The 22,918-nt window shown below is 44.4% G+C and overlaps 1 protein-coding gene across 2 annotated transcripts in view; it reads left to right on the top strand.

Annotated features, from left to right (window-relative positions):
* Positions 1 to 2,578: 2,578 nt before the first annotated feature.
* The window catches only part of KMT2B (lysine methyltransferase 2B), a 76,703-nt gene continuing 56,363 nt past the window's right edge, over positions 2,579 to 22,918 (top strand). For both annotated transcript variants that reach the window (XM_077456395.1, XM_077456394.1), the window contains exons 1-2: positions 2,579 to 2,880; positions 22,065 to 22,137. In XM_077456395.1, the coding sequence (XP_077312521.1) occupies positions 2,644 to 2,880; positions 22,065 to 22,137 (310 nt within the window). In that variant the 5' untranslated portion in view covers positions 2,579 to 2,643. The remainder of the gene's footprint in view (positions 2,881 to 22,064; positions 22,138 to 22,918) is intronic.

The raw sequence follows: 22,918 nt of genomic DNA, 5'->3' as shown, positions 1-22,918 counted from the left end.
TCTCACCAACGTGCTCCACCACCCAGTGTAATATGGACTCTTACCAAAGTTGAAGGACTCAGATGGACTCAGATAAGTGTAGCATCAGCAATATATATATTGTTTGGGTGCAACTGCCATTTAAAGTGACACAGAGCCGAATCGCAAAAAGTGCTGTGGTCTTCGTCCAGCCAAATGCTCCGGGGGCTGAAGTGGTTAAACGTTGCTTATGGAGATTTTTAAGGGTGAGCGTTTGTCGCCATTCTACGAGCAGGGACGCAATTTCGAAGCGTGACATGTTGGGTATCAATTTACTTGGCGTAACTTTTGTCTTTCACAGTATAAAAACAATTGAGCTAAGAGTCGGTTCAGACTGAGGCAGCACGACTTGCAGCGCGACTGCCTCAGGCAACTGTGGTGAAGATATTTGCCAGCACACCATGGAACGACACAAATAGCGTCCAAACGGGTGATTTATTGCAAGATCACAACACAAGGATATCCTTGTGTTGTGATCATGCAATAAATCACCGTTTGAATGCTATTTGTGTTGTTCCATGGTGTGCTGGCAAATATCTTCCTTGTGTTGTGATCATGCAATAAAACACCCGTTTGGACGCTATTTGTGCCGTTCCATGGTGTGCTGGCAAATATCTTCACCGTGACTTGAACCAGTATCTAGCTCTCCAAATTTGAGAGCGCATCTAGGAATGTGTGTGTGCGATGGGAATATGAAGTACTGCCTCAGGCAACCGTCATCCGACTTCAGCGGCGGCTTGCAAAATGACTTCTGTATAGAAGTCGACGCAAGTCGCCCTGAAGTCGCCCCCAAAAGTAGTACAGGAATCTTTTTCTAAGTCGGAGCGACTTGAGTCGCTCCTATTAGAACGGTTCCACAGTACAGAACGGGACGCGACTTGTCAGGCGGCTAAGTCGCCTGAGGAGTCGCCCCATGTGTGAACCGGTGTTCTGGCAGATAGTGTCCTGCCATCATATAGTGTCCGCCCCGTACTGCGCATGCGCAGTACGGAGCGGACGAAGCTTCGGAAGATCTCCGAAGATGAACGGCGCCTGCGCCGAGTGGAGGTGGTAGCCCCACCATCCAAGCGGACATAGGGTTGGGAAAATTAAAGGGCCCCTCGCGGGCTCGCTTCGCTCGCCACGCTTCGGGCTCGGCCTTGCTTCGCTCGCCACTCTTCAGGCTTGGCCTCGCTGTGCTCGGCTCTTTTATGTTCCAACTCTATGTCCACTTGGATGGTGGGGATGGAACCTGGACTCTGCTATTTTCGGAATCTGTGTGTGCTGTGTACTGCGCATGCGCAGTACACAGCGGACACTATCCGATGGGGGACAGTATATGATAGGAAACCGGCTCTAACTTTACTGTTGTCTTATTTTTTAAGTCAAAAAAGGTGTTTTTTTCCCCAAAAAAGTGCGCTCGTAAGACCACTGCGCAAATACGGTGTGACAGAAAGTATTGCAACGACCACCATTTTGTTCTCTAGGGTGTTAGAAAAAAAATGGCTAATTTTCGAGGGTTCTAAGTGATTTTCTAGCAAAAAACAATTATTTTTAACTTGTAAACAAATCTCAGAAAGAGGCCCGGGCCTTAAGTGGTTAATTATAGGTAATAAATGTGATTTTATATAAAATTATATAGTAAAGGTATACATAACGTTTTATATTCTGTTTGTACATATATTTTATTTCAGATAATAAATGATTGTTAGTATAAAATGATATAGCAATGGTTTCAATCTTTATTTGATATACTTTTATGTATATATTTTTGCTGTATTGTACATATAGAAGGCCAGTGTTGTGTCAGTGTTGTACTGTATGGGGGTTTTCTCCTCAGGATTTGGGTTAATGGTGTGTTGCACTCTCTGTATGGAAGTTTTCTCCTCAGTTACATAAGATGGTTCTTGTGGAAGAGGCGGGAAACTCCCCCTCAGCAGCCCCTGTCAGTCAGGGGGCCGCAGTGCATGTCGGGATTGGTGGTGGAGGTGGGGAGGGGTCCTCAGATGCCCTGTAGTTGTCTGTCCAATAGGCGTGCCCGAGCTCTAAGTCTTGACAGCTGCGCATGCTCCGCCCCCCCTCGCTGTTCCCGACCTGTCTATTCTGGGCCAATGCCTCCTCCCTCGCTCTATCCTAAAAGCCGCGCGGTGGCTGATGGGAAATGTTGTTCAGCCGTACATTGACAACACTGTCACTTGTCTCCTCAAGAACTACTGGCCCATAAAGACTTGCGTCTCTGGACGCATGGCATGCCGGGATACGTAGTTCCTTGTCTTGCGCTGTAGCATGCTCTGTCCTTGTTCCAGAACTACGATCCCTTGATGCATCGCGGCTCTGCCACCCAAGAGTAGGCCTGTGCGCGGTGGCTGCCGGGAATTGTAGTCTGCCCGTCAGCTAGGCTCCGCGCTACGGCGCTGCTTGTGAACTACATCCCCCATGGCGCCCCTCGCCGCTGAACTAGCGGGCCTGCGCCGCGGTGGCGGCCGGGAAGCGTAGTCCGCGCTCTCGCACGGCGTCGCTCTGCTCCCTGTCCCGAGGACTGCAATCCCGTGGTGCCCCGCGGGCCAAGGGGCGGGGCGAGGGAAAAAAGCGGAGCGCTCGGCGCAGGCGTAGTGCGGAGCGAGCGGCCTGTAGTTCGCAGAGCGGATGAAGATGGCGGCTGCGGCCTCGGCGGGTCCCGGAGCCTCGGGCTCGGTTCGGGGCCGCTTTCCGGGCCGGCCGTGGGGGGGTAGAAGCGGAAACCGGGCTGATCGGGCCCGGGTGGCGTTCCAGAGGGCAGGGGTCCCGGAGGAGGCGGAGCCGGCCAAGCCTCGGATACCCGGCGTACCCAGCAACGCCAAGCGCCCGGCGGTGGCCTGTGACCGGGACAAGCACAGCGCTCAGGTGGGCGGAGGAGGGTGAGGGGAACCGGGAGTGGGGGAGGGGGCAGACCCCCATAGAACATCACCTGCTGGGGGGAGGGGGGAGGAGGCGCGGGCACGTGAAGGGGGCGCGCTTTATTATTATTATCATAACACCGGATACAATGTATCCTCATCTATGTATTATTATCTTATTACCGGAAACATTGTATCATCATCAGCCATATCTATTATTATTATTACTACACATTGTATCCTCATCACTATATATAATGTTATTGCTGGATACAATGTATCCTCATCATCATCACTATAATGTTATTACTACTACATAATGTATCCTCATCTATATATTATGTTATTACCGGATACACATCATCATCAGCTATATTATTATTACAACACTTTTTATCATCATCACTATATATGATGTTACTACTGGATACATTGTATCCTCATCATCACTATATATTATATCCTTACACCGGATACAATGTATTCTCATCTATGTATTATGTTATTACCGGATACATTGTATCATCATCATCATCTATTATTATTACTACACATTGTATCATCATCACTATAATCTTATCATTACACTGCATACATTGTATCATCATCAATATATATAATGTTACTACTGGATACATTGTATCATCATCTATTCTATATATTATACCTTCATTTATCAACACTGGATACATTGTATCATCATCATATATTATTACTACTACACATTGTATCCTCATCTATATATAATGTTATTACCAGATACATTGTATCATCATCTTCTATATCTATTATTATTACACATTGTATCATCATCTCTATAATGTTATTATTGTATCATCTATTTTCTCTCTCTTTCTATATATATATATATATATATATATATATATATATATATATATATATATATATATATATATATATATATATTCATTACACATTGTATCCTCATCATCTATGTTTACTTATCATTACACCGGATACATTGCATCATCACTATATATAATATTATATATATAGTGATATATATATATATATATATATATATATATCTCCATTATCAACAGTGGATATATTGTATCATCTGTTGTTATTATTATTATTACTACTACACATTGTATCCTCATCTATATATAATGTTATTATTACACCAGATACATTGTATCATCATCTATTCTATATATTATACCTTCATTATCAACACTGGATACATTGTATCATTATCTATATTTTTATTATTACACATTGTCTCCTCACCATCATCTATAGTTATTATCATAACAGATACATTGTATTCTTATATATTGTGATAACACTGGTCACATTATATATAATATAACATTATTACACTGGATACATTATATCATCTATTCTATATATTATTCCTTCATTATCAGCACCAGGTATCTGTTATTACACATTATATCCTCATCTATATATAATGTTGTTATTACACCAGATACATTGTATCATCTATTCTATATATTATACATTCATCATCAACACTAGATACATTATATCATTACCTATATATAATAGTATTAAACATTGTATTATCATCTATATTTATTATCATTACACGGATACATTGTATTCTTATACTGATAAAACTGGTTACATTATCTATAATATAACATTATTATTACTATACTGGATACATTGTATCATCATCATCTATTTTTTTGTTATACCTTCATTGTCAACACTGGATACATTGTATCATCTATATATAATATTACACATTTTATCCTCATCATCCTATATTTTATATACTATTTTATTATTATACTGGATACATTGCATCATTATCATCAATATACTCTATATTAGGGATGCACCAATACCATTTTATTTATTTTTCTACAAGTACCAATACCGTTTTATTTTTATTTTTTTTTAGTACTTGCCGATACCTACCGCAACTGTTTTGTTTTCACTTCAGCTGTCAGCAATGTACAAAGCATTGAAAAGTAAAGTTATTTTACAAATGACATGAATAGATTATTTTATTTTTTTTAATTTTGTGCTTTTTCAATGTGAAATGTGTAAATATGTTAATGTATATGTGTAAAAATATTCACTAACAAAGCAAACAAAAAAAGTTGTAGTTGTTTAAAAAAAAAAAAAAAAAAATGTGAAAAAAATAAATAAAAATAATAAAAAGCAAAATAATTAAGGAGTTACGGCTGATTAGAGTTAATTGAGGGTTTATAAGGGGTTAAACAGAAGAACATTTTGTTCATCCGTTTGATCTGCAGATGAAGAAACATTCAAAAGGAAACTTTATTTTTATCATAGTGTTGCAGCGGCTGAGAAATGTTGTTAATAAACATTGCCGACTGCTTTTTTTTTTTTTCTTCTCTGACCGCTCCAATTACCGGACTTGTTTAACACAGGGGAGACCCGCTGACAGCTCAAAGAGCCGAGCCTGAAAGTATTGGGGTATAGGTGTGTGTATGTATATGTGTGTGTGTGTGTGTGTATATATATATATATATATATATATATATAATTTTTACAAATCCCCCCCCCCATCTCATGACCCCGGATACATTGTGTGTGTGTGTGTGTATATATATATATATATATATATTATTCAGTGCTGCATACAATGCTATCATCACCAGTGTAGACATTATTGTAATGCTATTCTACATCCTTTGGTGTGTGGATTTGATTTAAATCACTCGTAAAATAGCTTGATTTTAATCATCATTTTTAAAGAGCAACTGTCACCTCTATCCTGCATTGGCTGCTCCTCCGACCCGCTGTTGGCTCACCGACCATCCCATTCACTTTAGTGGGACGGCTGGTGATGCGGCGGTGACACAACAAGGTGAGGGACGTGGCGGCAGCGGGTGACTGCACGCCTGCTAACAGGCTCTGCCATGATGGATCTGAAATGACAGGTGCTCTTTAAATGTAAGGACTTCTGGCTGATAGTTAGAATCTTTTAATATTTGCAAATGAAGGTTTCCTATGTAGAATAATAATCTGTCAGGTTAGTAAAACGGCGACATCAAAACCGATTCACTCATACAGTTTGTAGTGTACATAGGTTTGCAAAACAATGGGATAAAGGAATATTCCTGAACTTTGTTTTATCTCATGGTTACTGTAAAATTGTGTGAATGCACCAATGCAGTGCATGTTATCTCAGCTTGCAGAGCCTGGATTCATTGAATGAGTTTACCAAAAAAAAGTAAATATTGCAGAATATACAGCCTCATGCTACATAACTAAGCTCCTTTCATGTGCTGAATAAACAGTTAATGTATCTTAAAAAGCTATCTTTAGGTAGATTTTTACTCCAAAAGCATTTTTATTAAAATACTTTTTTTTTTTTTTTTTTTTTATATATATATATCATTGATTTATTTCGCTATATATAATTTATCTATATCTGTTACATGGGGGGGGGGTTATTTACGAAAGGCAAATTCATTTTGCACTACAAGTGCATTTCAAAGTAAAGTCACCGTAGATATGAGGGGGACGTGCAAGGAAAATAAAAAAACTGAATTTTAAGGCTTGCACATGATTGGATGTGAAAATCAGCAGAGCTTCCCCTCATTTCAGATCTACCCCTCAGATTTACAGCGACTGCACTTGCAGTGCAAAGTGGATTTGCCTTTCGTAAATAAGCCCCAATGTGTCGGAATCTACTTATTATTATAAGTAGTATTATTGCACTGCATCTATTGTATGATCACCACCATTTTTTAATATAATGTATCCAATGCCATGATGATGAAATGCGTTTGTCTTCATTATCACAGTGCTGGTCATATTACATCATCAGCAATGTATATATTTGTATAGTATTATTTCTTCATCAGCATCCCTTTCACAACGCTGAATACTATGTATCATCATTTATATGTACCGTAATATATAGTGCCTTTATTGCAGTGCTGGCTACTTTGTATCAACAGTGTATACATGTTGTTATTCATCATTGCTATCACAATGCTGGATATGTTCTACCAATAGTGTATACCTAATAATATAGTATTATGTCACTGGATACATGACATCATCGCCAGGATATTGTGTCATTATCACTGTGCTGGGTGCTTTGTTTTATTAGCAGCATATGTACATTATATCATTATTAGCATCACTATTACAGTGCTGGATACATTGTATCATCACCACTGTGTTTATATTGTGTCACTGGATACATTGTATCATCACCACTGTGTTTATATTGTGTCACTGGATACATTGTATCATCACCACTGTGTTTATATTGTGTCACTGGATACATTGTATCATCACCACTGTGTTTATATTGTGTCACTGGATACATTGTATCATCATCAGGGTTTGACAAATTTGCTTTAAATTTAGGAGCCAGTTAAAAAAGTTAGGAGCCAGTTTATTTATTTATTTTTTTATTTTTTTTGGTATGGATTGTCAGCTCCCGGGGTAAGGCCACTCATTTTCACCCCCTATACCTAACTCGCTGTTGTATCAGGGTTATGGGCTGACCAGAAAGAGTAAAGCTTGCAACAGATGGAACTGGCAGGTGGCACTGATTGGCAGGTGGCCCTGGTTGGTGATGGCAGGGAGCCGTGGTTGGCGGTGGCCCTGGTTGGTGGCACTAGTTGCAACTGATAGGTGGTGGCACTGGCAGATGGCACTGAGTGGTGGTGGCACGTTGCACTGATTGGTAGTGGCAGGTGGCACTGATTGGCAGTGGCACTGGCAGGTGGCACTGGTTGCCACTGGCAGGCACGTGGAACTGCCAGATGGCACTGGCAGGTGGCACTATTGGCACTGGCAGGTGGAACTGGTTTGGAAGTGGCAGGGGGCCCTGGTTGGCGGTGGCACTGGTTGGCGGTGGCAGGTGGCACTGGCAGGTGGCACTGATTGGCCGTGGCATTGGCAGGTGGCACTGGTTTGTGGTGGCACTGATTGGCGGTGGCATTGGCAGGTGGCACTGATTGGCGGTGACACTCGGCATTGGCAGGTGGCACTGATTGGCGGTGACACTCGGCACTGGCAGGTGGCACTGGTTGGTGGTGGCAGGTGGTATTGATCGGCGGCACTGGTTGGCGCTGACAGGTTTCACACAGAGCACTCTGTTACTGAAATGTAACAGAGGAGCTGTCAGAATTGAGCTTAATGTCGGAATGGGTGGGACCCAGCTGGATGGGCGGGACTCAGCAGCTATCAAACGCCAGACAACGATTGGACTGCTTAAGAAAAGGGGCGGGCCACATACACGTAGCGGCCCGCCCAGATTACATTGGCTGGTGTTTGATAGCGGCTAGGTCCCGCCCACCCTGACATCAAGCTGAAATCTGACAGATCCTCCTCTCTCAGCTGCTTGTCAGTTTCACACACAGCCCCGCTGAGTAGGGAGGAGGACGGCAGTCAGTGTTAATGCTCTGCATGTCCTGGGGCATCAATAGTGAGTGAGTTGGTGGTAGCTTAGGCGCCAGGTTGCGATTTCTGGTCGCATTGGCGACCTGGCGCCTGGGGTTTGTCGTGCCCTGATCATCATTACCATTGTGTTTTATATGGTACCACTGGATACATTTGTATCATCATCGCCACTGTGTTTATAATATTTTTATGATATCACTAACACAATGTTTCCAGCATTGTATCATCACCGGAGCATGCGTATGTCGCTGGATGCTGTGTCATCACCAGTGATATACAAATGATGTCATTTACATCTCTATCACGTTTCTGGCTACACTTTATCATTACCACTTTGTTTATATTGTGTCACTGAGTACAACATGATGTCATCACCAGAAATCTACTTATGTTATCTTTGGCATCGCTTTCCCTGTGCCGGATACATTGTATTATCACCAGCAGTATGCAAATGATGTCATTAACATCTCCATCACAGTACTGGATACATTGTGTCATTATGACCACTGTGTTTATATCATCACCAGCAATACACATTATATGTCATCAGCGTCACTATCACAGTGCTGAATGTTTTGCATCACAACCACTTTGTTTATATTTTGTGATTGAATACATTGTATCATCATTAGCAGTATATACATTATTGGGTCATCGGTACAATCACAGCATGTATCATCAGCATTGACAGTTGTCATCGGGATCTCCCGTCACTGTGCTGAGTACATTGTGTCATTGTGTGCCTCATTGTTTGATTTATTAGCACCCCCTCCCACAAGGACTTGACACCTTCATGGGAGCTCCCTCGCATGGTGTGGAGTGCTTGCGGGCACGCTCCCGTGATGCAGCCGGCGGACATAGCCGCTTACTGTATCACTCGGCCCTGCACCACCCCCCCCCCCTGCATCATTGAATGTGATTGACAGCAGCACGAGCCAATGGCTGTGCTGCTTTCAATCCATCCACTGTAACCAATGAACGGCCAGGCTGAGCGGCGAAGATGATGTCGTGGGGGCGAGCGCGGAACTTTCGAGGGGTCAAGTAAGTAAAACGGAGGGGCTGATATTGTCAGATGTTTTTTTTTCACCTTAATGCATAGGATCATTAAAGTGGAAAAAAAAAAACACGAACCTTTACAATCTTCTTCTTCTTTTTTTTTTTTTTAACTTCTCTTAAAGTGGTTGTATACCCACATTTTTAACTTTTACCTACAGGAAAGCCTATAATAAGGCTTACCTGTAGGTAAAAAAAAATCTCCTATTCCCCTCGGTATGCGCCGCTGACTGCAGCGGCGCATGCGCACAAGGGGTTTTTCGCCGTCAAAATCCGGCAGCGGCCGGACTGAAATCTCCCGCGCGCATGCGCGGGAGTGACGATATCGCGGCTCCGGCCACTCACAGCGCCGGAGCCGCGATACCCGGAAGAAACGCAGAGGGAGCATGTCAGCTCCCTCGGCGTGGATCGGGCCAGATGTTGGGGCCTCGTTCTAAGGTAAGTATTTCATAATGAGCTAGTATGCGGTGCATACTAGCTCATTATGCCTTTTGCTTTGCAGGTTTAAAAAAAAAAATAAAATGTGCGGGTTTACTACCGCTTTAAATGAAGTTGCTAGCTGCAATGAAATTGAAGGTCCGGATCGTAATGATTTGCAGCTTTGAAATCAATCTGAAGTATTGTGATTTCAAAGCCGCACTAGTGTGAACCAGGACTTAGTCCTTGATCACACCGGTGCGACTTCGGTTCCAAATCGCATGACAAGTCACTCCCCATCGCCAGCAATGGATCTGCTCAAATTGCAACAAACCAGAAAAGGGTTCCTGCACTACTGATTGCCGATATTTTTTATTTTATTTTTTTTCGAAGCTGCGCTGGCAGGAACCAGAGCTTAAAAGGGAACTTCACCTTTTCAGAAAAGATGAACTATTACCCTAACCCCCCCTCCCCCCCCCACCCCCCACTGAGAGAATGTACTATGCCCGGAGTGGACACAGAATCATCACAATCATTTTGCTGGAGGGTACAGGGCTTCATCATCAGTGCAGACCCAGGGTGGCGCTTTGCTGGGGGGCGGCGGCGAAAAAGCCCCCAATCCCCTGACTCGGCTCCCATGGCAATCTCCCGCACAAATGCAGCCCCCGGCAGCCAGCTTGCTGTAGAAGTACTTGTAAAGTAGTATGGTGTATTGCGCCCCTATAAGTGGCCATTAGCTGGCTGCATGTAATTGGTATGGTGGAGGTGGAGCCAAAAGCTCCGGAACTCTGCTTTTAAGGGTTTCGGAGTAAAAGGGGACTGGATACAAATGCCCCACACACACACACACACACACACACACACACTTTTCACATATTTATTCGTAGAAAAAAATCTGAAAACTATTTATCATTTTCTTTCCACTTCACAATTATGTGCCACTTTGTGTTGGTCTATCACATAAAATCCCAATAAAAGACATTTACGTTTTTTTTGATTGTAACATGACAAAACGTGAAAAATGTCAAGGGGTATGAATACTTTTTCCAGGCTCTCTATATGTATTGCAGCCAACCATTGGCTATTTTGCATTGTGAGACTTTATGTGTAAGTTTCCGTGTGCCAAATATTTGCTGCACCAACAATACTTTGTCTATGATATCAGTAAGGACAGAAAACATGGCATGCTTGGTAGACATTCTTGGCCCCCTTATTTATTGAGTGGCCGTAAGCACTCGAGGGATCAATCCCTATAATGCCCCCGAGGAAAGGTGTGCTCCGGCCTCCACTCCTCCTCGGCTCATGCAGTAAAGCAGGGGAGGCATCACCCCAGCACCGTTTTTTATTATAGAGTGGATGGTCGTTTTTCATGTGAGAATAACCAATGTTGCGCCTCCCCAGGTCTCCTGTTCCGCCGGCTGGCTGGAGTCCCGAACTAAGCTGGAATTGGCTTGGATCGGGGCTCCGATGTAGTAACCTGGAAGCAAAGTCACTTCTGGTTACGGCTGGGTTCACACTGAAGTGATGCGGGAACGCCGCGAATCCGCGTCGGGTTCCCGCATCGCATGCCTCCCGCCAGCAGTTCACACTGCCCTATGCGGACTGCTGGGAGTGTCAGTGAAATGTTAATGACACCCCCAGATCAGTTCGCATATCGCAGTGCGATCTGCAAACTCGGACAGGAATCGGATCGCATGGTGTGAACACCCATGCGATCCGATTCTGCTGCGGACCAAAAAAAGGGTCCCGTGCGAGTTTGCGGCGGGTGCGATGCGAATTCAGCCATACTATCTGTATGGCCGAACTCGCATCGCTACGGAGATCGGATGTGATTTGCACTGCAGTGCGGTGCGAATCGCATCCGGTTCTCGTAGCCGCTCCAGTGTGAACCCAGCCTAACTCGGCAAATGGCGCCAGTTTAAAAAAAAAAAATGCTGAATTATTTTTTTTTAAATTAAAGTGCAGAGGAGGGGTTTGGGGTCTTTTGGACCCCCAGATCGTTTCAAAAAGAGTACCTGTTACTGTCACAAGGGATATTTACAATCCTTGTGACAGCAAAAATAGTGGTCAGAATTAAAAAAATGTAATAATAAAAATATATAAACTTATTTTTTTTTATTTTTTTTTGTAGGGTTGCACCTACTTCGGTGGCAATGCCGATTATTTGCACACGTATCGGCACTCGTGTAAATGCACCGATACCTGAAACTGATAATTTCAGGCTCAGTTCTTTGAGCTGTTGGTGGGTCTCCCCAGTTTTAGAGGTCTGGTAATTGGAGCTGCTAAAAAAAGAAAAAAAAAAAGCAGCCGGTGTCCTATCACATAGTGTCCACTGTGTACTGCGCATGCGCAGTACACAGCACACACAGACTCCGAAAATGGCCGAAGATGAACGGCGCCTGCGCCGTGAGTCCAGGTTCTAGCCCCACCATCCAAGTGGACATAGAGTTGGACTATAAAAGAGCCGAGCGCAGTGAGCCTGCGAGGGGCCCTCTAATTTTTGCCAGCCCTATGTCCGCTTGGATGGTGGGACTACCACCTTCACTCACGGCGCAGGCGCCGTTCATCTTCGGAGATTTTCCAACGCTTCTTCTGCTCCGTACTGCACAAGCGCAGTACGGGGCAGACAGTATATGATGGCAGGACACTATATGCCAGAACACCGGCAATGTTTATTAACAACATTGCTCAGCCCTGAAACACTAAAATAAAAAGAAACATTGTTTTTGTATATTTCTGTTTCTTCATCTGCAGATCAAAGGGATGAACAAATGTTCCTCTTTTTTAACCCTTTTTTATAAACACTTATTTCATTTGTAAATAACTTTTCAATGCTTTGTACCATTGCTGACGTTAAAAAAAAAAAAAAAAAAAAAAAAAAAAAAACAGTTGTGCTAGGTATCGGTGAGTACTAAAAAATAAAACTAGATATTGTATGTGTGTGTGTATATGTGTGTGTGTGTGTGTGTGTGTGTGTGTATATATGTATGTGTATGTGTGTGTATGTATATATATATATATATATATATATATATATATATATATATATATATATATATATATATATATATATATATATATATATATATATATATATATATATATATATATTTTTTTTTTTTTCAGTGAAGTTTATTTAATAAAATAAAGAATTTTTGAAAGACCGCTGCGCTAATGCCGTGTGACATATAAAATATCGCTATGGCCGCCATTTTTTCTATGGTCTTTGCTAAAAGTTTATATGTTTGGGAGTTCTAAGTAATTTTCTAGGAAAAAAATCCGGGTTTTTAGTTTTGTAAACAAGTGTCAGAAATAGGCCTGGTCTTGAAGTGGTTAAAAATATTAGCAGTGCAGTCACATCAAATAAATCAGTATAGGCTTATCGCCGTAAGCTGCAGTGTAAATCGATCCCATATACCGGTCATGGCAAGCCTTGGCACCCCAGATGTTTTGGAACTGAGTTTCCCATGATGCTCAGCTGCACTGCAGAGTGCATGAGATGTGGGAAATGTAGTTCCAAAACATCTGGGGGTGCCAAGGTTCACCATCACTGCCATATACGTTCCTTTCAGCCCGGTGGCTGCTACGCATGATGGCATCACATTAGGCTCCATCCTACGCGTTTCGTCATACTTTTTTTTTTTTTGACATTGCCATTATCCCAGTGTTGAATATACGCACTGATATCAACAAGCTTGCAATCGGCATGTCATCATATGTACCTGTTGGAAATGGCTGCATGTTTTTGGGTGCAAGGGGGTGACATTTTTGTCCTGCTGGGAGTGTCCATATGAAACCTGTTCTCAGTAGAGCTGAGCGTCCTCCCACACAGTGCAGTGGCTAATGTTTTATAGCTGGCTGGGCGGAGCCTGATGGGGATCTAGTTTCTCTGAATCCCAATCAGGTCCTCTCCCTTTTGAGATTTGCAGTGGGCAGCTGCCAAAGCCAATAGACAGCCTGCTATTGGCTGAATTAATTCACCACCTGCTGCCCATCCCAAGACGGGAGCAGACCTGATTGGGTCACCCGTCTCTCAGCTTCCCCCATCAGACTCTACCAACTGTGTCATTTGGTAGGAACCTGTGCGCTGGGAAGCTGATGGTGCCAGTGGCAACCAGCGAGCGGTGGGGAGGGGATGGAGGTAGCGGTGGTAAACGCACCATCCTGCTACATGGCATACAGAGGATTTCTTTCACTTAAAGTGGAACTAAACCCTCTTATCCTTGACGGGCAAGGGAGCCGCCATCTTATCCGGTCGGTTGGTTCCGCTTTAAGTCGTAGTTTCTTAACTGAGCTTCATGTCATTTGATAGTCTGAGGGCGTGAAAACCTGTGTGGATGAATTATTAATACTCTGCCCGCCGGGTGACTCAGTCAGTCTACTTATAGGAAAGGTGTGGCATTTACTTGTTCACAGCTGTCCCTAAAGAAAAGTCCTGCCGGTCTTCCATGCCATTGTTTGTTTGCCAGAGTCTTAAGCTGGTGTCCCATCATATAAGGTCCCCCATCAGATAGCGTCCGCTGTGTACTGTGCATGCGCAGTACGGGGCGGACACTATATGATGGCGGGACACTATCTGCCAGAACACCGGCACTATTTTGGAGAGGCGGTCTCTTGTGGCGTGATTTCTACATGTCTTCTGTGGTCATTACGAGAGGCTCCTAGTCTGCCACTGCCTTTCTAAAATATTTTGTATAATGCAGAATGCAGTCGGATGCATTAGAGTTAGGAAAACTCGGAGGAATGGTTGAAACCTCATAATGGGCACAGCAAGTGTACAGACCCGGGAACTCAGCACAGGAATGGTGGGAACCCTTCATAATGGGCACAGCGGGTGTACAGACCCGGGAACTCGGCACAGGGATGGTGGGAACCCTTCATAATGGGCACAGTAAGTGTACAGACCCGGGAACTCAGCACAGGGATGGTGGGAACCCTTCATAATGGGCACAGCGGGTGTACAGACCTGGGAACTCGGCACAGGGATGGTGGGAACCCTTCATAATGGGCACAGTAAGTGTACAGACCCGGGAACTCAGCACAGGGATGGTGGGAACCCCTCATAATGGGCACAGTAAGTGTACAGACCCGGGAACTCAGCACAGGGATGGTGGGAACCCTTCATAATGGGCACAGCGGGTGTACAGACCCAGGAACTTAGCACAGGGATGGTGGGAACCCCTCATAATGGGCACAGCGGATGTACAGACCCGGGAACTCTGCACAGGGATGGTGGGAACCCCTCATAATGGGCACAGCGGGTGTACAGACCCGGGAACTCTGCACAGGGATTGTGGGAACTCCTCATAATGGGCACAGCGGGTGTACAGACCCGGGAACTCTGCACAGGGATGGTGGGAACCCCTCATAATGGGCACAGCGGGTGTACAGACCCAGGAACTTGGCACAGGGATGGTGGAAACCCCTCATAATGGGCACAGCGGGTGTACAGACCCGGGAACTCAGCACAAGGATGGTGGGAACCCCTCATAATGGGCACAGCGGGTGTATAGACCTGGGAACTCAGCACAGGGATGGTGGGAACCCCTCATAATGGGCACAGCGGGTGTACAGACCCGGGAACTCAGCACAGGGATGGTGGTAACCCCTCATAATGGGCACAGCGGGTGTACAGACCCGGGAACTCAGCACAAGGATGGTGGGAACCCCTCATAATGGGCACAGCGGGTGTATAGACCTGGGAACTCAGCACAGGGATGGTGGGAACCCCTCATAATGGGCACAGCGGGTGTACAGACCCGGGAACTCAGCACAGGGATGGTGGTAACCCCTCATAATGGGCACAGCGGGTGTACAGACCCGGGAACTCAGCACAAGGATGGTGGGAACCCCTCATAATGGGCACAGCAGGTGTACAGACCCGGGAACTCAGCACAGGGATGGTGGGAACTCCTCATAATGGGCACAGCGGGTGTATAGACCTGGGAACTCAGCACAGGGATGGTGGGAACCCCTCATAATGGGCACAGCGGGTGTACAGACCCGGGAACTCAGCACAGGGATGGTGGGAACTCCTCATAATATTATTGTTTCATCTGTTTGGATATTATGATATACTTTTGTTTTTCTGACATAGTTATTAGATCTACAAGCTCCTGAAGAAGCGCAGCTATACACGTAACACGTAGAGCGAATTTTGTGTGACCTCATATTATTCCTCAACCACTCCACGCACTTTACTTCCATTGGATGCTGCTACTGGTTAATCCTTCCTTCCTTTTTTTGCACCAATCTGGATTAATATGCATCTTGGAGGTGTTATTTGAGTCTTTTGGGGTTGATTACTATTATGTTTCTTTTTTAATATGTATTTGCATTACTATGCTTTTTAACTTTATCCAATAAAAAACTTCAATTATTTTTATTTACGCGTGTGCCTACAAAGTCAATTTTTTCTAATTTCTATAGTCGTCTCTTTCGCAACCCCATATAATGGGCACAGCGGGTTTACAGACCCAGGAACTCGGCACAAGGATGGTGGAAACCCCTCATAATGGGCATAGCGGGTGTACAGACCAGGGAATTCTGCACAGGGATAATGGGAACCCCTTATAATGGGCACAGCGGGTGTACAGACCCGGGAACTCAGCACAGGGATGGTGGGAACCCCTCATAATGGGCACAGCTGGTGTACAGACCCAGGAACTAACCACAGGGATGATGGGAACCCCATATGGGCACCGTAGGTGTACAGACCTGGGAACTTGGCACAGGGATGGTGGGAACCCCTCATAATGGGCACATCGGGTGTACAGACCCGGGAACTCAGCACAGGGATGGTGGGAACCCCTCATAATGGGCACAGCTGGTGTACAGACCCAGGAACTAACCACAGGGATGATGGGAACCCCATATGGGCACCGTAGGTGTACAGACCTGGGAACTTGGCACAGGGATGGTGGGAACCCCTCATAATGGGCACATCGGGTGTACAGACCCGGGAACTCAGCACAGGGATAGTGGGAACCCCTTATAATGGGCACAGCAGGTGTACAGACCCGGGAACTCGGCACAGGGATGGTGGGAACCTCTCATAATGGGCACAGCGGGTGTACAGACCCGGGAACTCAGCACAGGGATGTCACCAGTAGATTTGCCAAGTTATCACTGTGGAGTGTACCAACTCTTTAAGCCCGGCTCACCTATGCAAATTAAAGCCGATCATAAAAAAATCGAAATTCCAAAGTGATCCCTTTGCCTAGTCCAGATGAAGCAGATTTGATCCCACCTCTTACAGTGGGTGAAGGAAAGGTACACTGAACCATGCTGAGGTACGGTACACAGCGATCGTAATGCTGGCCAATCACGGTTGGAATTTTCGAAAATCGTATCTAAGAATTTTCGTATGAATGTCGCACCATTAGTGGGGCTGCAGCAACGGCTGATTTTCGTGCAGCAATCAAATTTGAGGAATCGGACAAACGATTTTCTAATCAATGATGGGAGAATCGTGCGAGAAATGTAATCGGAAATAAAAAAAAAATGCACATGAAAAGAAAATTTACAGAAAGAAAAGAAAATTCCCCGGCCAGGAAAATTATTTTCTGTAGCAACAGGTGAAATTGAAGGCTTGGTTGGCCGAATTTCGGAAATCAATGGTGGCGCCATCGGATCACAAAGAGAACGAACTTTCTGATTTTTGAAAAGAAAATTAGCTCGAAATTCGACCGTGTATGGCCAAACTACACTTTACTACTGTAAACTACAGGATTTACAGAGCGCCAACAGTTTGCGCAGTGCTTTACAATGTGAGGGAGGACAGTATGTTACAATACAGAAGGAATTCGAGGGCCCCGAAAGTTCTGGTTTTGCGTCTGTCAGAGAAGCTTGTAAGGTTGCTTCTATATTAATGTGGATTATGGCGTCGCCTGGCTGAGTGTCGGGATCAGGAAAATCCCCTTCTAGTGACGTCTGAAGGGGGAACTCTCCTCCTGCTTGCTGTGTAATGAGTAATGGATGAACCGAAGCCTCCAGTACTCCCCCCTAGTGGTGTGCTGGGGTGTTCACATGCAGATACACATGATTAAACGTTTGATTAATCCAATAACAAGTAGGGGTGCGCCGAATGGGAAATTTTGGTGGTAAAACCGAAAATGCAGGATGCGCGTAGCCGAAGACCGAAAATATATATATATATTTTTTTTTTAAAGTCATTTTTTTGTGTGTAGTAAAAAAAAAAAAAATAAATAAAAAAAAAAAAAATATATATTTATATTTTAGGGCCGAAACAACTAATCGATTATGAAATTAATTGATTTACTATTTTCATAATTGATCGGGGTCACTAACATAATGGGGTTAAAAAAAATAAAAAATTAACCCTTTATAGTATAAAGAGCAAATCGCTACTGTAAATATTACTTTCACTGTGTCATAGTAAAAAAAAAAACCCTTACAGTAGCGATTATTTGCTCTTTTTGTACTAATTTTAGTTTTTTTTTTTTTAACCCCATTATGTTACTAACCTCTCACACCTCCTGTTTTTTATTTTTATTTGTGCTTTTTTTTTTTCATTAACACGCTACAGTTCATTTACATGGTTTCCTATGGGACACATTCACATCCATGATTTATTTATTTATTTTCAGCTGCTGCGTATTTTAAAAAGACAAGGACTTTTTATTTATTTTTTTTATGCAAAAACCGTTTTTTTTTTTTTTTTGTTTTTTTTTTTGGTTCAATATACTTCAATAGAGAAGCTGCAGAAAAGCATGCAATAATGCGTTTTTGCAGCAATTTGGGTTTATTTGTGTTTTTTAATCTACCCAACAAAAAATTACTTACCGTATAAGCCGAGATTTTCAGCCTCTTTTTTGAGGCTGAAAGTGCCCCCCTCGGCTTATACTCGAGTCACCGCCGTCTGTCTACCCGATCAGCGTGTCGTGCAGACAGACGGCGGCCATTCAACTATTCAAAAGCCGCGCCTCCCTGTCTGTGATAGGCGGAACACTCAATTTCCCAGCAGTCAGTGGTCCGCCTATCACGGACATCCGCTCATCCTCATACTACGGACGAGGATGAGAGGATGTCCGTGATAGGCGGAACACAGACTGCTGGGAAATTGAGTGTTCCGCCTATCACAGACGGAGGCGCGGCTTTTGAACAGTGGAATGGCCGCCGTCCGTCAGACGAGAAGAGGTGCGGCGATCCTGGCATGGCCGCCGTATGTGCAGAAGGACACAGGCGCTGGACACACAGGGATGGACGGACACACAGGGCTGGACGGGCATGTCTCACCCTCGGCTTATACACGAGTCAATAAGTTTTCCATTTTTTTTGTGGTAAATTAGGGGCCTCGGCTTATATTCGGATCGACCTATACTCGAGTATATACGGTAATAACCTTAAAAGAAAAAAAATCAGCCGAATAATCGATTATGAAAATTATCGTTAGTTGCAGCCCTAATATATGTATGTATGTATGTATGTATGTGTGTATATATATCTTAATTATTTTTTAATTTTTTGTGCATAAAAAGCTCAAGAAAAATGCAGTCTCTGACCATCTCTTGTATCATGTCTGTGATCTCTTACTTGGGCTCCGTTCATATCTCCCACATATGGGATCAAGTATCGCGGGACGCCCGTCGCCAAAAATAAGCTCCTGTATTTTTACTTGGATTGTCGCACAAACCGTGGGAAAATCGCGCCGCGTTTTGGGGCGCTATTAAAATCAACAGGCAACGCATGGACGTCCCGTAATTTGCCGCTATTGCAGATACCTCCCTGCAGTTCGGAATGCGGAGATGTGAACGGAGCCTTTATTTAAACTTGGGGCCCCTTTTCACACTGCCACAACTTGAAAGTCGCGCAGTTTTTAGGGAAAGCCTGGGTAAACTTGAGGTCTGTGGACCTCAACTCGCTACAGTCGGACCAAAATAGAACAGGGACTACTTTTGAAGACGCACAGATACGAATGGTACTCATTGGATATCTTGGGGTACGACTTGTCCTACCTCCTACCGCAAGATAGGGTTAACGAACACAGTTGAACAGATGTACCTAAATAAAGTGGCCAGTGAGTGTAAATAGCTTGGTATGGCCCTTGTTTGTTAATAAACCCTAAAGCTGAACTACAGGCTCAAACTTTAATTTAACCACTAGAGACCCACGCTATAGCCAAATGACGGCTACAGCGCGGACCTCCTTTGCCGGGACTACGTCTATTGACGTCGTCCCGTGCACAAGCGGCCTGCGCGCTCCCTGAGGGGCACGCACGGCGCGCTCTGTGATAGGCGAGTCTGAGACTCGCCTGATCACGGATCCGAGCAAGGGGTCGATCCGGACCCCTTACCACGTGATCAGCTGTCAGCCAATGACAGCTGATCATGTGATGCAACGGAGCCGGTAATCGGCTATTTGCGCGAGGAGAAAAAAAAAAGAGCCGATCACCGGCGGCCGTGATCGGGACATAAAAAGTAATCAGAGCCACCTGTCAGAGCCACCTATCAGTGCCCATCAGTCCCATCTATCAGTGGTACCTATCAGTGCACCTTAGTGCCACCCATCCATGCCACCCATCCATGCCACCCATCTGTGCCACCTTATCTGTGCCCATCAGTACTGCCTTATCTGTGCCCATCTTTGCCGCCTTATCTGTGCCTATCGATGCCCACCAGTGCCGCCTCATCAGCGCACTTCAATGAAGGAGAAAAATGACCTGTTTGCAAAATTTTATAACAAACTATATTAAATGTTTTTTATTTTTTGCTAAACAAAAAAAAACAAAAAACTCCGAGCTGTAATTAAATACCACCAAAAGAAAGCTCTATTTGTGGGGAAAAAAATGATAAAAATTTCATTTGGGTACAGTGTTGTATGACCGCGTAATTGTCATTCAAAGTGCATCAGCGCTGAAAGCTGAAAATTGGTCTGGGCAGGAGGGGGGGTATAAGTGCCCAGTAAGCAAGAGGTTAAATATAGGAATATAAATTTACTTTGTGTGCCAAATCCATTTTGCAAACACAGAGATATGTTCTTGTAAATTTTTTTTTTTTTTTTTTTTTTTTTTTTTTAGCAGTAACATCATTGGGGTGTGCATAGTTGTGGGAGGGACCCAGCAGGCCACACCCACTACAGGAAGGGGCGGAGACGAGACTAGTCACCCTGCGCTAGAAAAACGACATTAGTGACCGGTCTTTATTGCAGCAAGTAAAGTTTCACACTGAATTACCGCACCAGTGTGAAAGAAACACACAAAGATGTAACAAAAAATACTCCTAACTCTATTTAAATAATATTTGCTTATCCCGGAGTTCGGCTTTGAAAACCTTCAGACTGTCATGGCTGTGATCAGCTTAGAATATCTTGCAGTCCCTGGTGGTAGGTTTGCTTTAGCAAACATATGGACTTGGATTTTCCAGATTTACTATACTTTGTTTCCATTGGGGGGGGGGATAAAGCTTGAATCTCAAAAAGAGATTAGAAATGTTTATATACAAAAGACACAAACTGTAACAATCATTTTAAACAATATATAAAGTGTTTGTTACAGTTTGTCTCTTGTATGTACGCTAACATTTTATATATTGTTTAAATGATTGTTAGTTTGTGTCTTTTGTATGTACACTAACAATCATTTAAACAATATATAAAGTGTTAGTCTACATATAAAAGACACAAACTAGAAATTAAAGAGGAGCTGCACCTAAAAAAAAAAAAAAAAATATTAAAAGCCAGCAGCTACTAATATTGCAGCTGCTGACTTTTAATAATATCACACTTACCTGTTCCAGCGATGTCGGCGGCAGATAACGAGCACTCGCTCGTCTCGCTGCAGCCACCGCCGCCATCCTCTGTCAGGGAATCGGGAAGTGAAGCATGAGGGCTTCACTGCCCGGTTCCCTACTGCGCATGCGCGAGTTGCGCTGTCTCTGGGAACTGTGTGTTTCCCAGAACACAACGGGGGGCGGAGCCATGCGGGGGTGGGCGGAGCCATGCGGCGGTCTGGCCGGAAGTGGGTGCAGATACCTGGATTATCCAGGTAACTGCACCCCCCCTCCCCCCCGAAAGGTGCCGATTGTGGCACCGGAGGGGGGGAGGGATAATACTAGCGGAACTTCCCCTTTAGGGTGAAGAACCGCTTTAAATTATTCTAGAAAAAGCCATAACGTGAATTCAAATGACAAAATAACACAAATCTTAATGCATAATAATTATCCAACAGGAAAATTAGACACCTAATATAGATTTATTAGGTGGCAATGTTTCAAGCACTGTGATAAAACCCCTCCATTTATTATGTCCTTTTGTAACTCATCCCAGGAGCTTGCTGTATTACTGACACCTATGCTTTTTTTTTTCCTGCAGGAAGAGTCTGTGGGATTCAAAGAAGAAAAACCCGAAAGCACTCCACTCCGCCTGGCTTTGAGATCTAATAAAGGTGAAGCAGTTTTGTTTTTCGCCTAAGAAAATGCAGATTTCTTGCAGCATGTGGGTGTATAGCAAAAAGGCACCAAACAAGTGTGTGTGTGTGTGTGTGTGTGTGTGTGTGTGTGTGTGTGTGTGTTATGGTGATCTATATGCTCCTGAGCAGCCTGTTGTCTATTCACATTGTATTTTTAGCCTTGCCTTACTTTAATGAATTGAGCTGAGCCTAACCATGGCAAGGGCAAGGTGGGGGGGGGGTTGCGGGCGAGTGGGCACACCTACCCTGGTACCCCTGTGTAGAGATGGGGCGCTTCTGAGTTGTCCGTCCCACTGCTTAAACCGCCCAACATCTCAGTGTACGCCAGCCGGTCCAACAGAAGCTTGCCTGTTAGCAGGAACAGCATGTCTCCGGTCAAGGGGAGGCGGGCAAGCATGTCTCTGGTCAAGGGGAGGCGGGCAAGCGTGTCTCTGGTCAAGGGGAGGCGGGCAAGCGTGTCTCCGGTCAAGGGGAGGCGGGCAAGCCTGTCTCTGGTCAAGGGGAGGCGGGCAAGCGTGTCTCCGGTCAAAAACAGCGGACCAAAAGCGGCTGCTGAAGTTCATTTTTCGGCTTTCTCCTGAACAACATCTGGCCTGAGTGTACGCCAGCCGGTCCAACAGAAGCTGGCCTGTTAGCAGGAACAGAGTCTCTCCGGTCAAGGGCAGGCAGGCAAGCCTCTCTCCGGTCAAAAACAGCTGGCCAAAAGCTGCTGCTGGAGTTCGTTTTTGGCTTTCTCCTGCCTGCATGGGGCAGAAAC

This window comes from Lithobates pipiens, unplaced genomic scaffold, assembly GCF_037356315.1.
Source record: "Lithobates pipiens isolate NorthernLeopardFrog02 unplaced genomic scaffold, aLitPip1_a1.2 Scaffold_27, whole genome shotgun sequence".
NCBI lineage: Eukaryota > Metazoa > Chordata > Amphibia > Anura > Ranidae > Lithobates > Lithobates pipiens.
The sequence above is the reverse complement of the archived record's forward strand: the minus strand, read 5'-3'. Positions and strand labels throughout refer to the sequence as shown.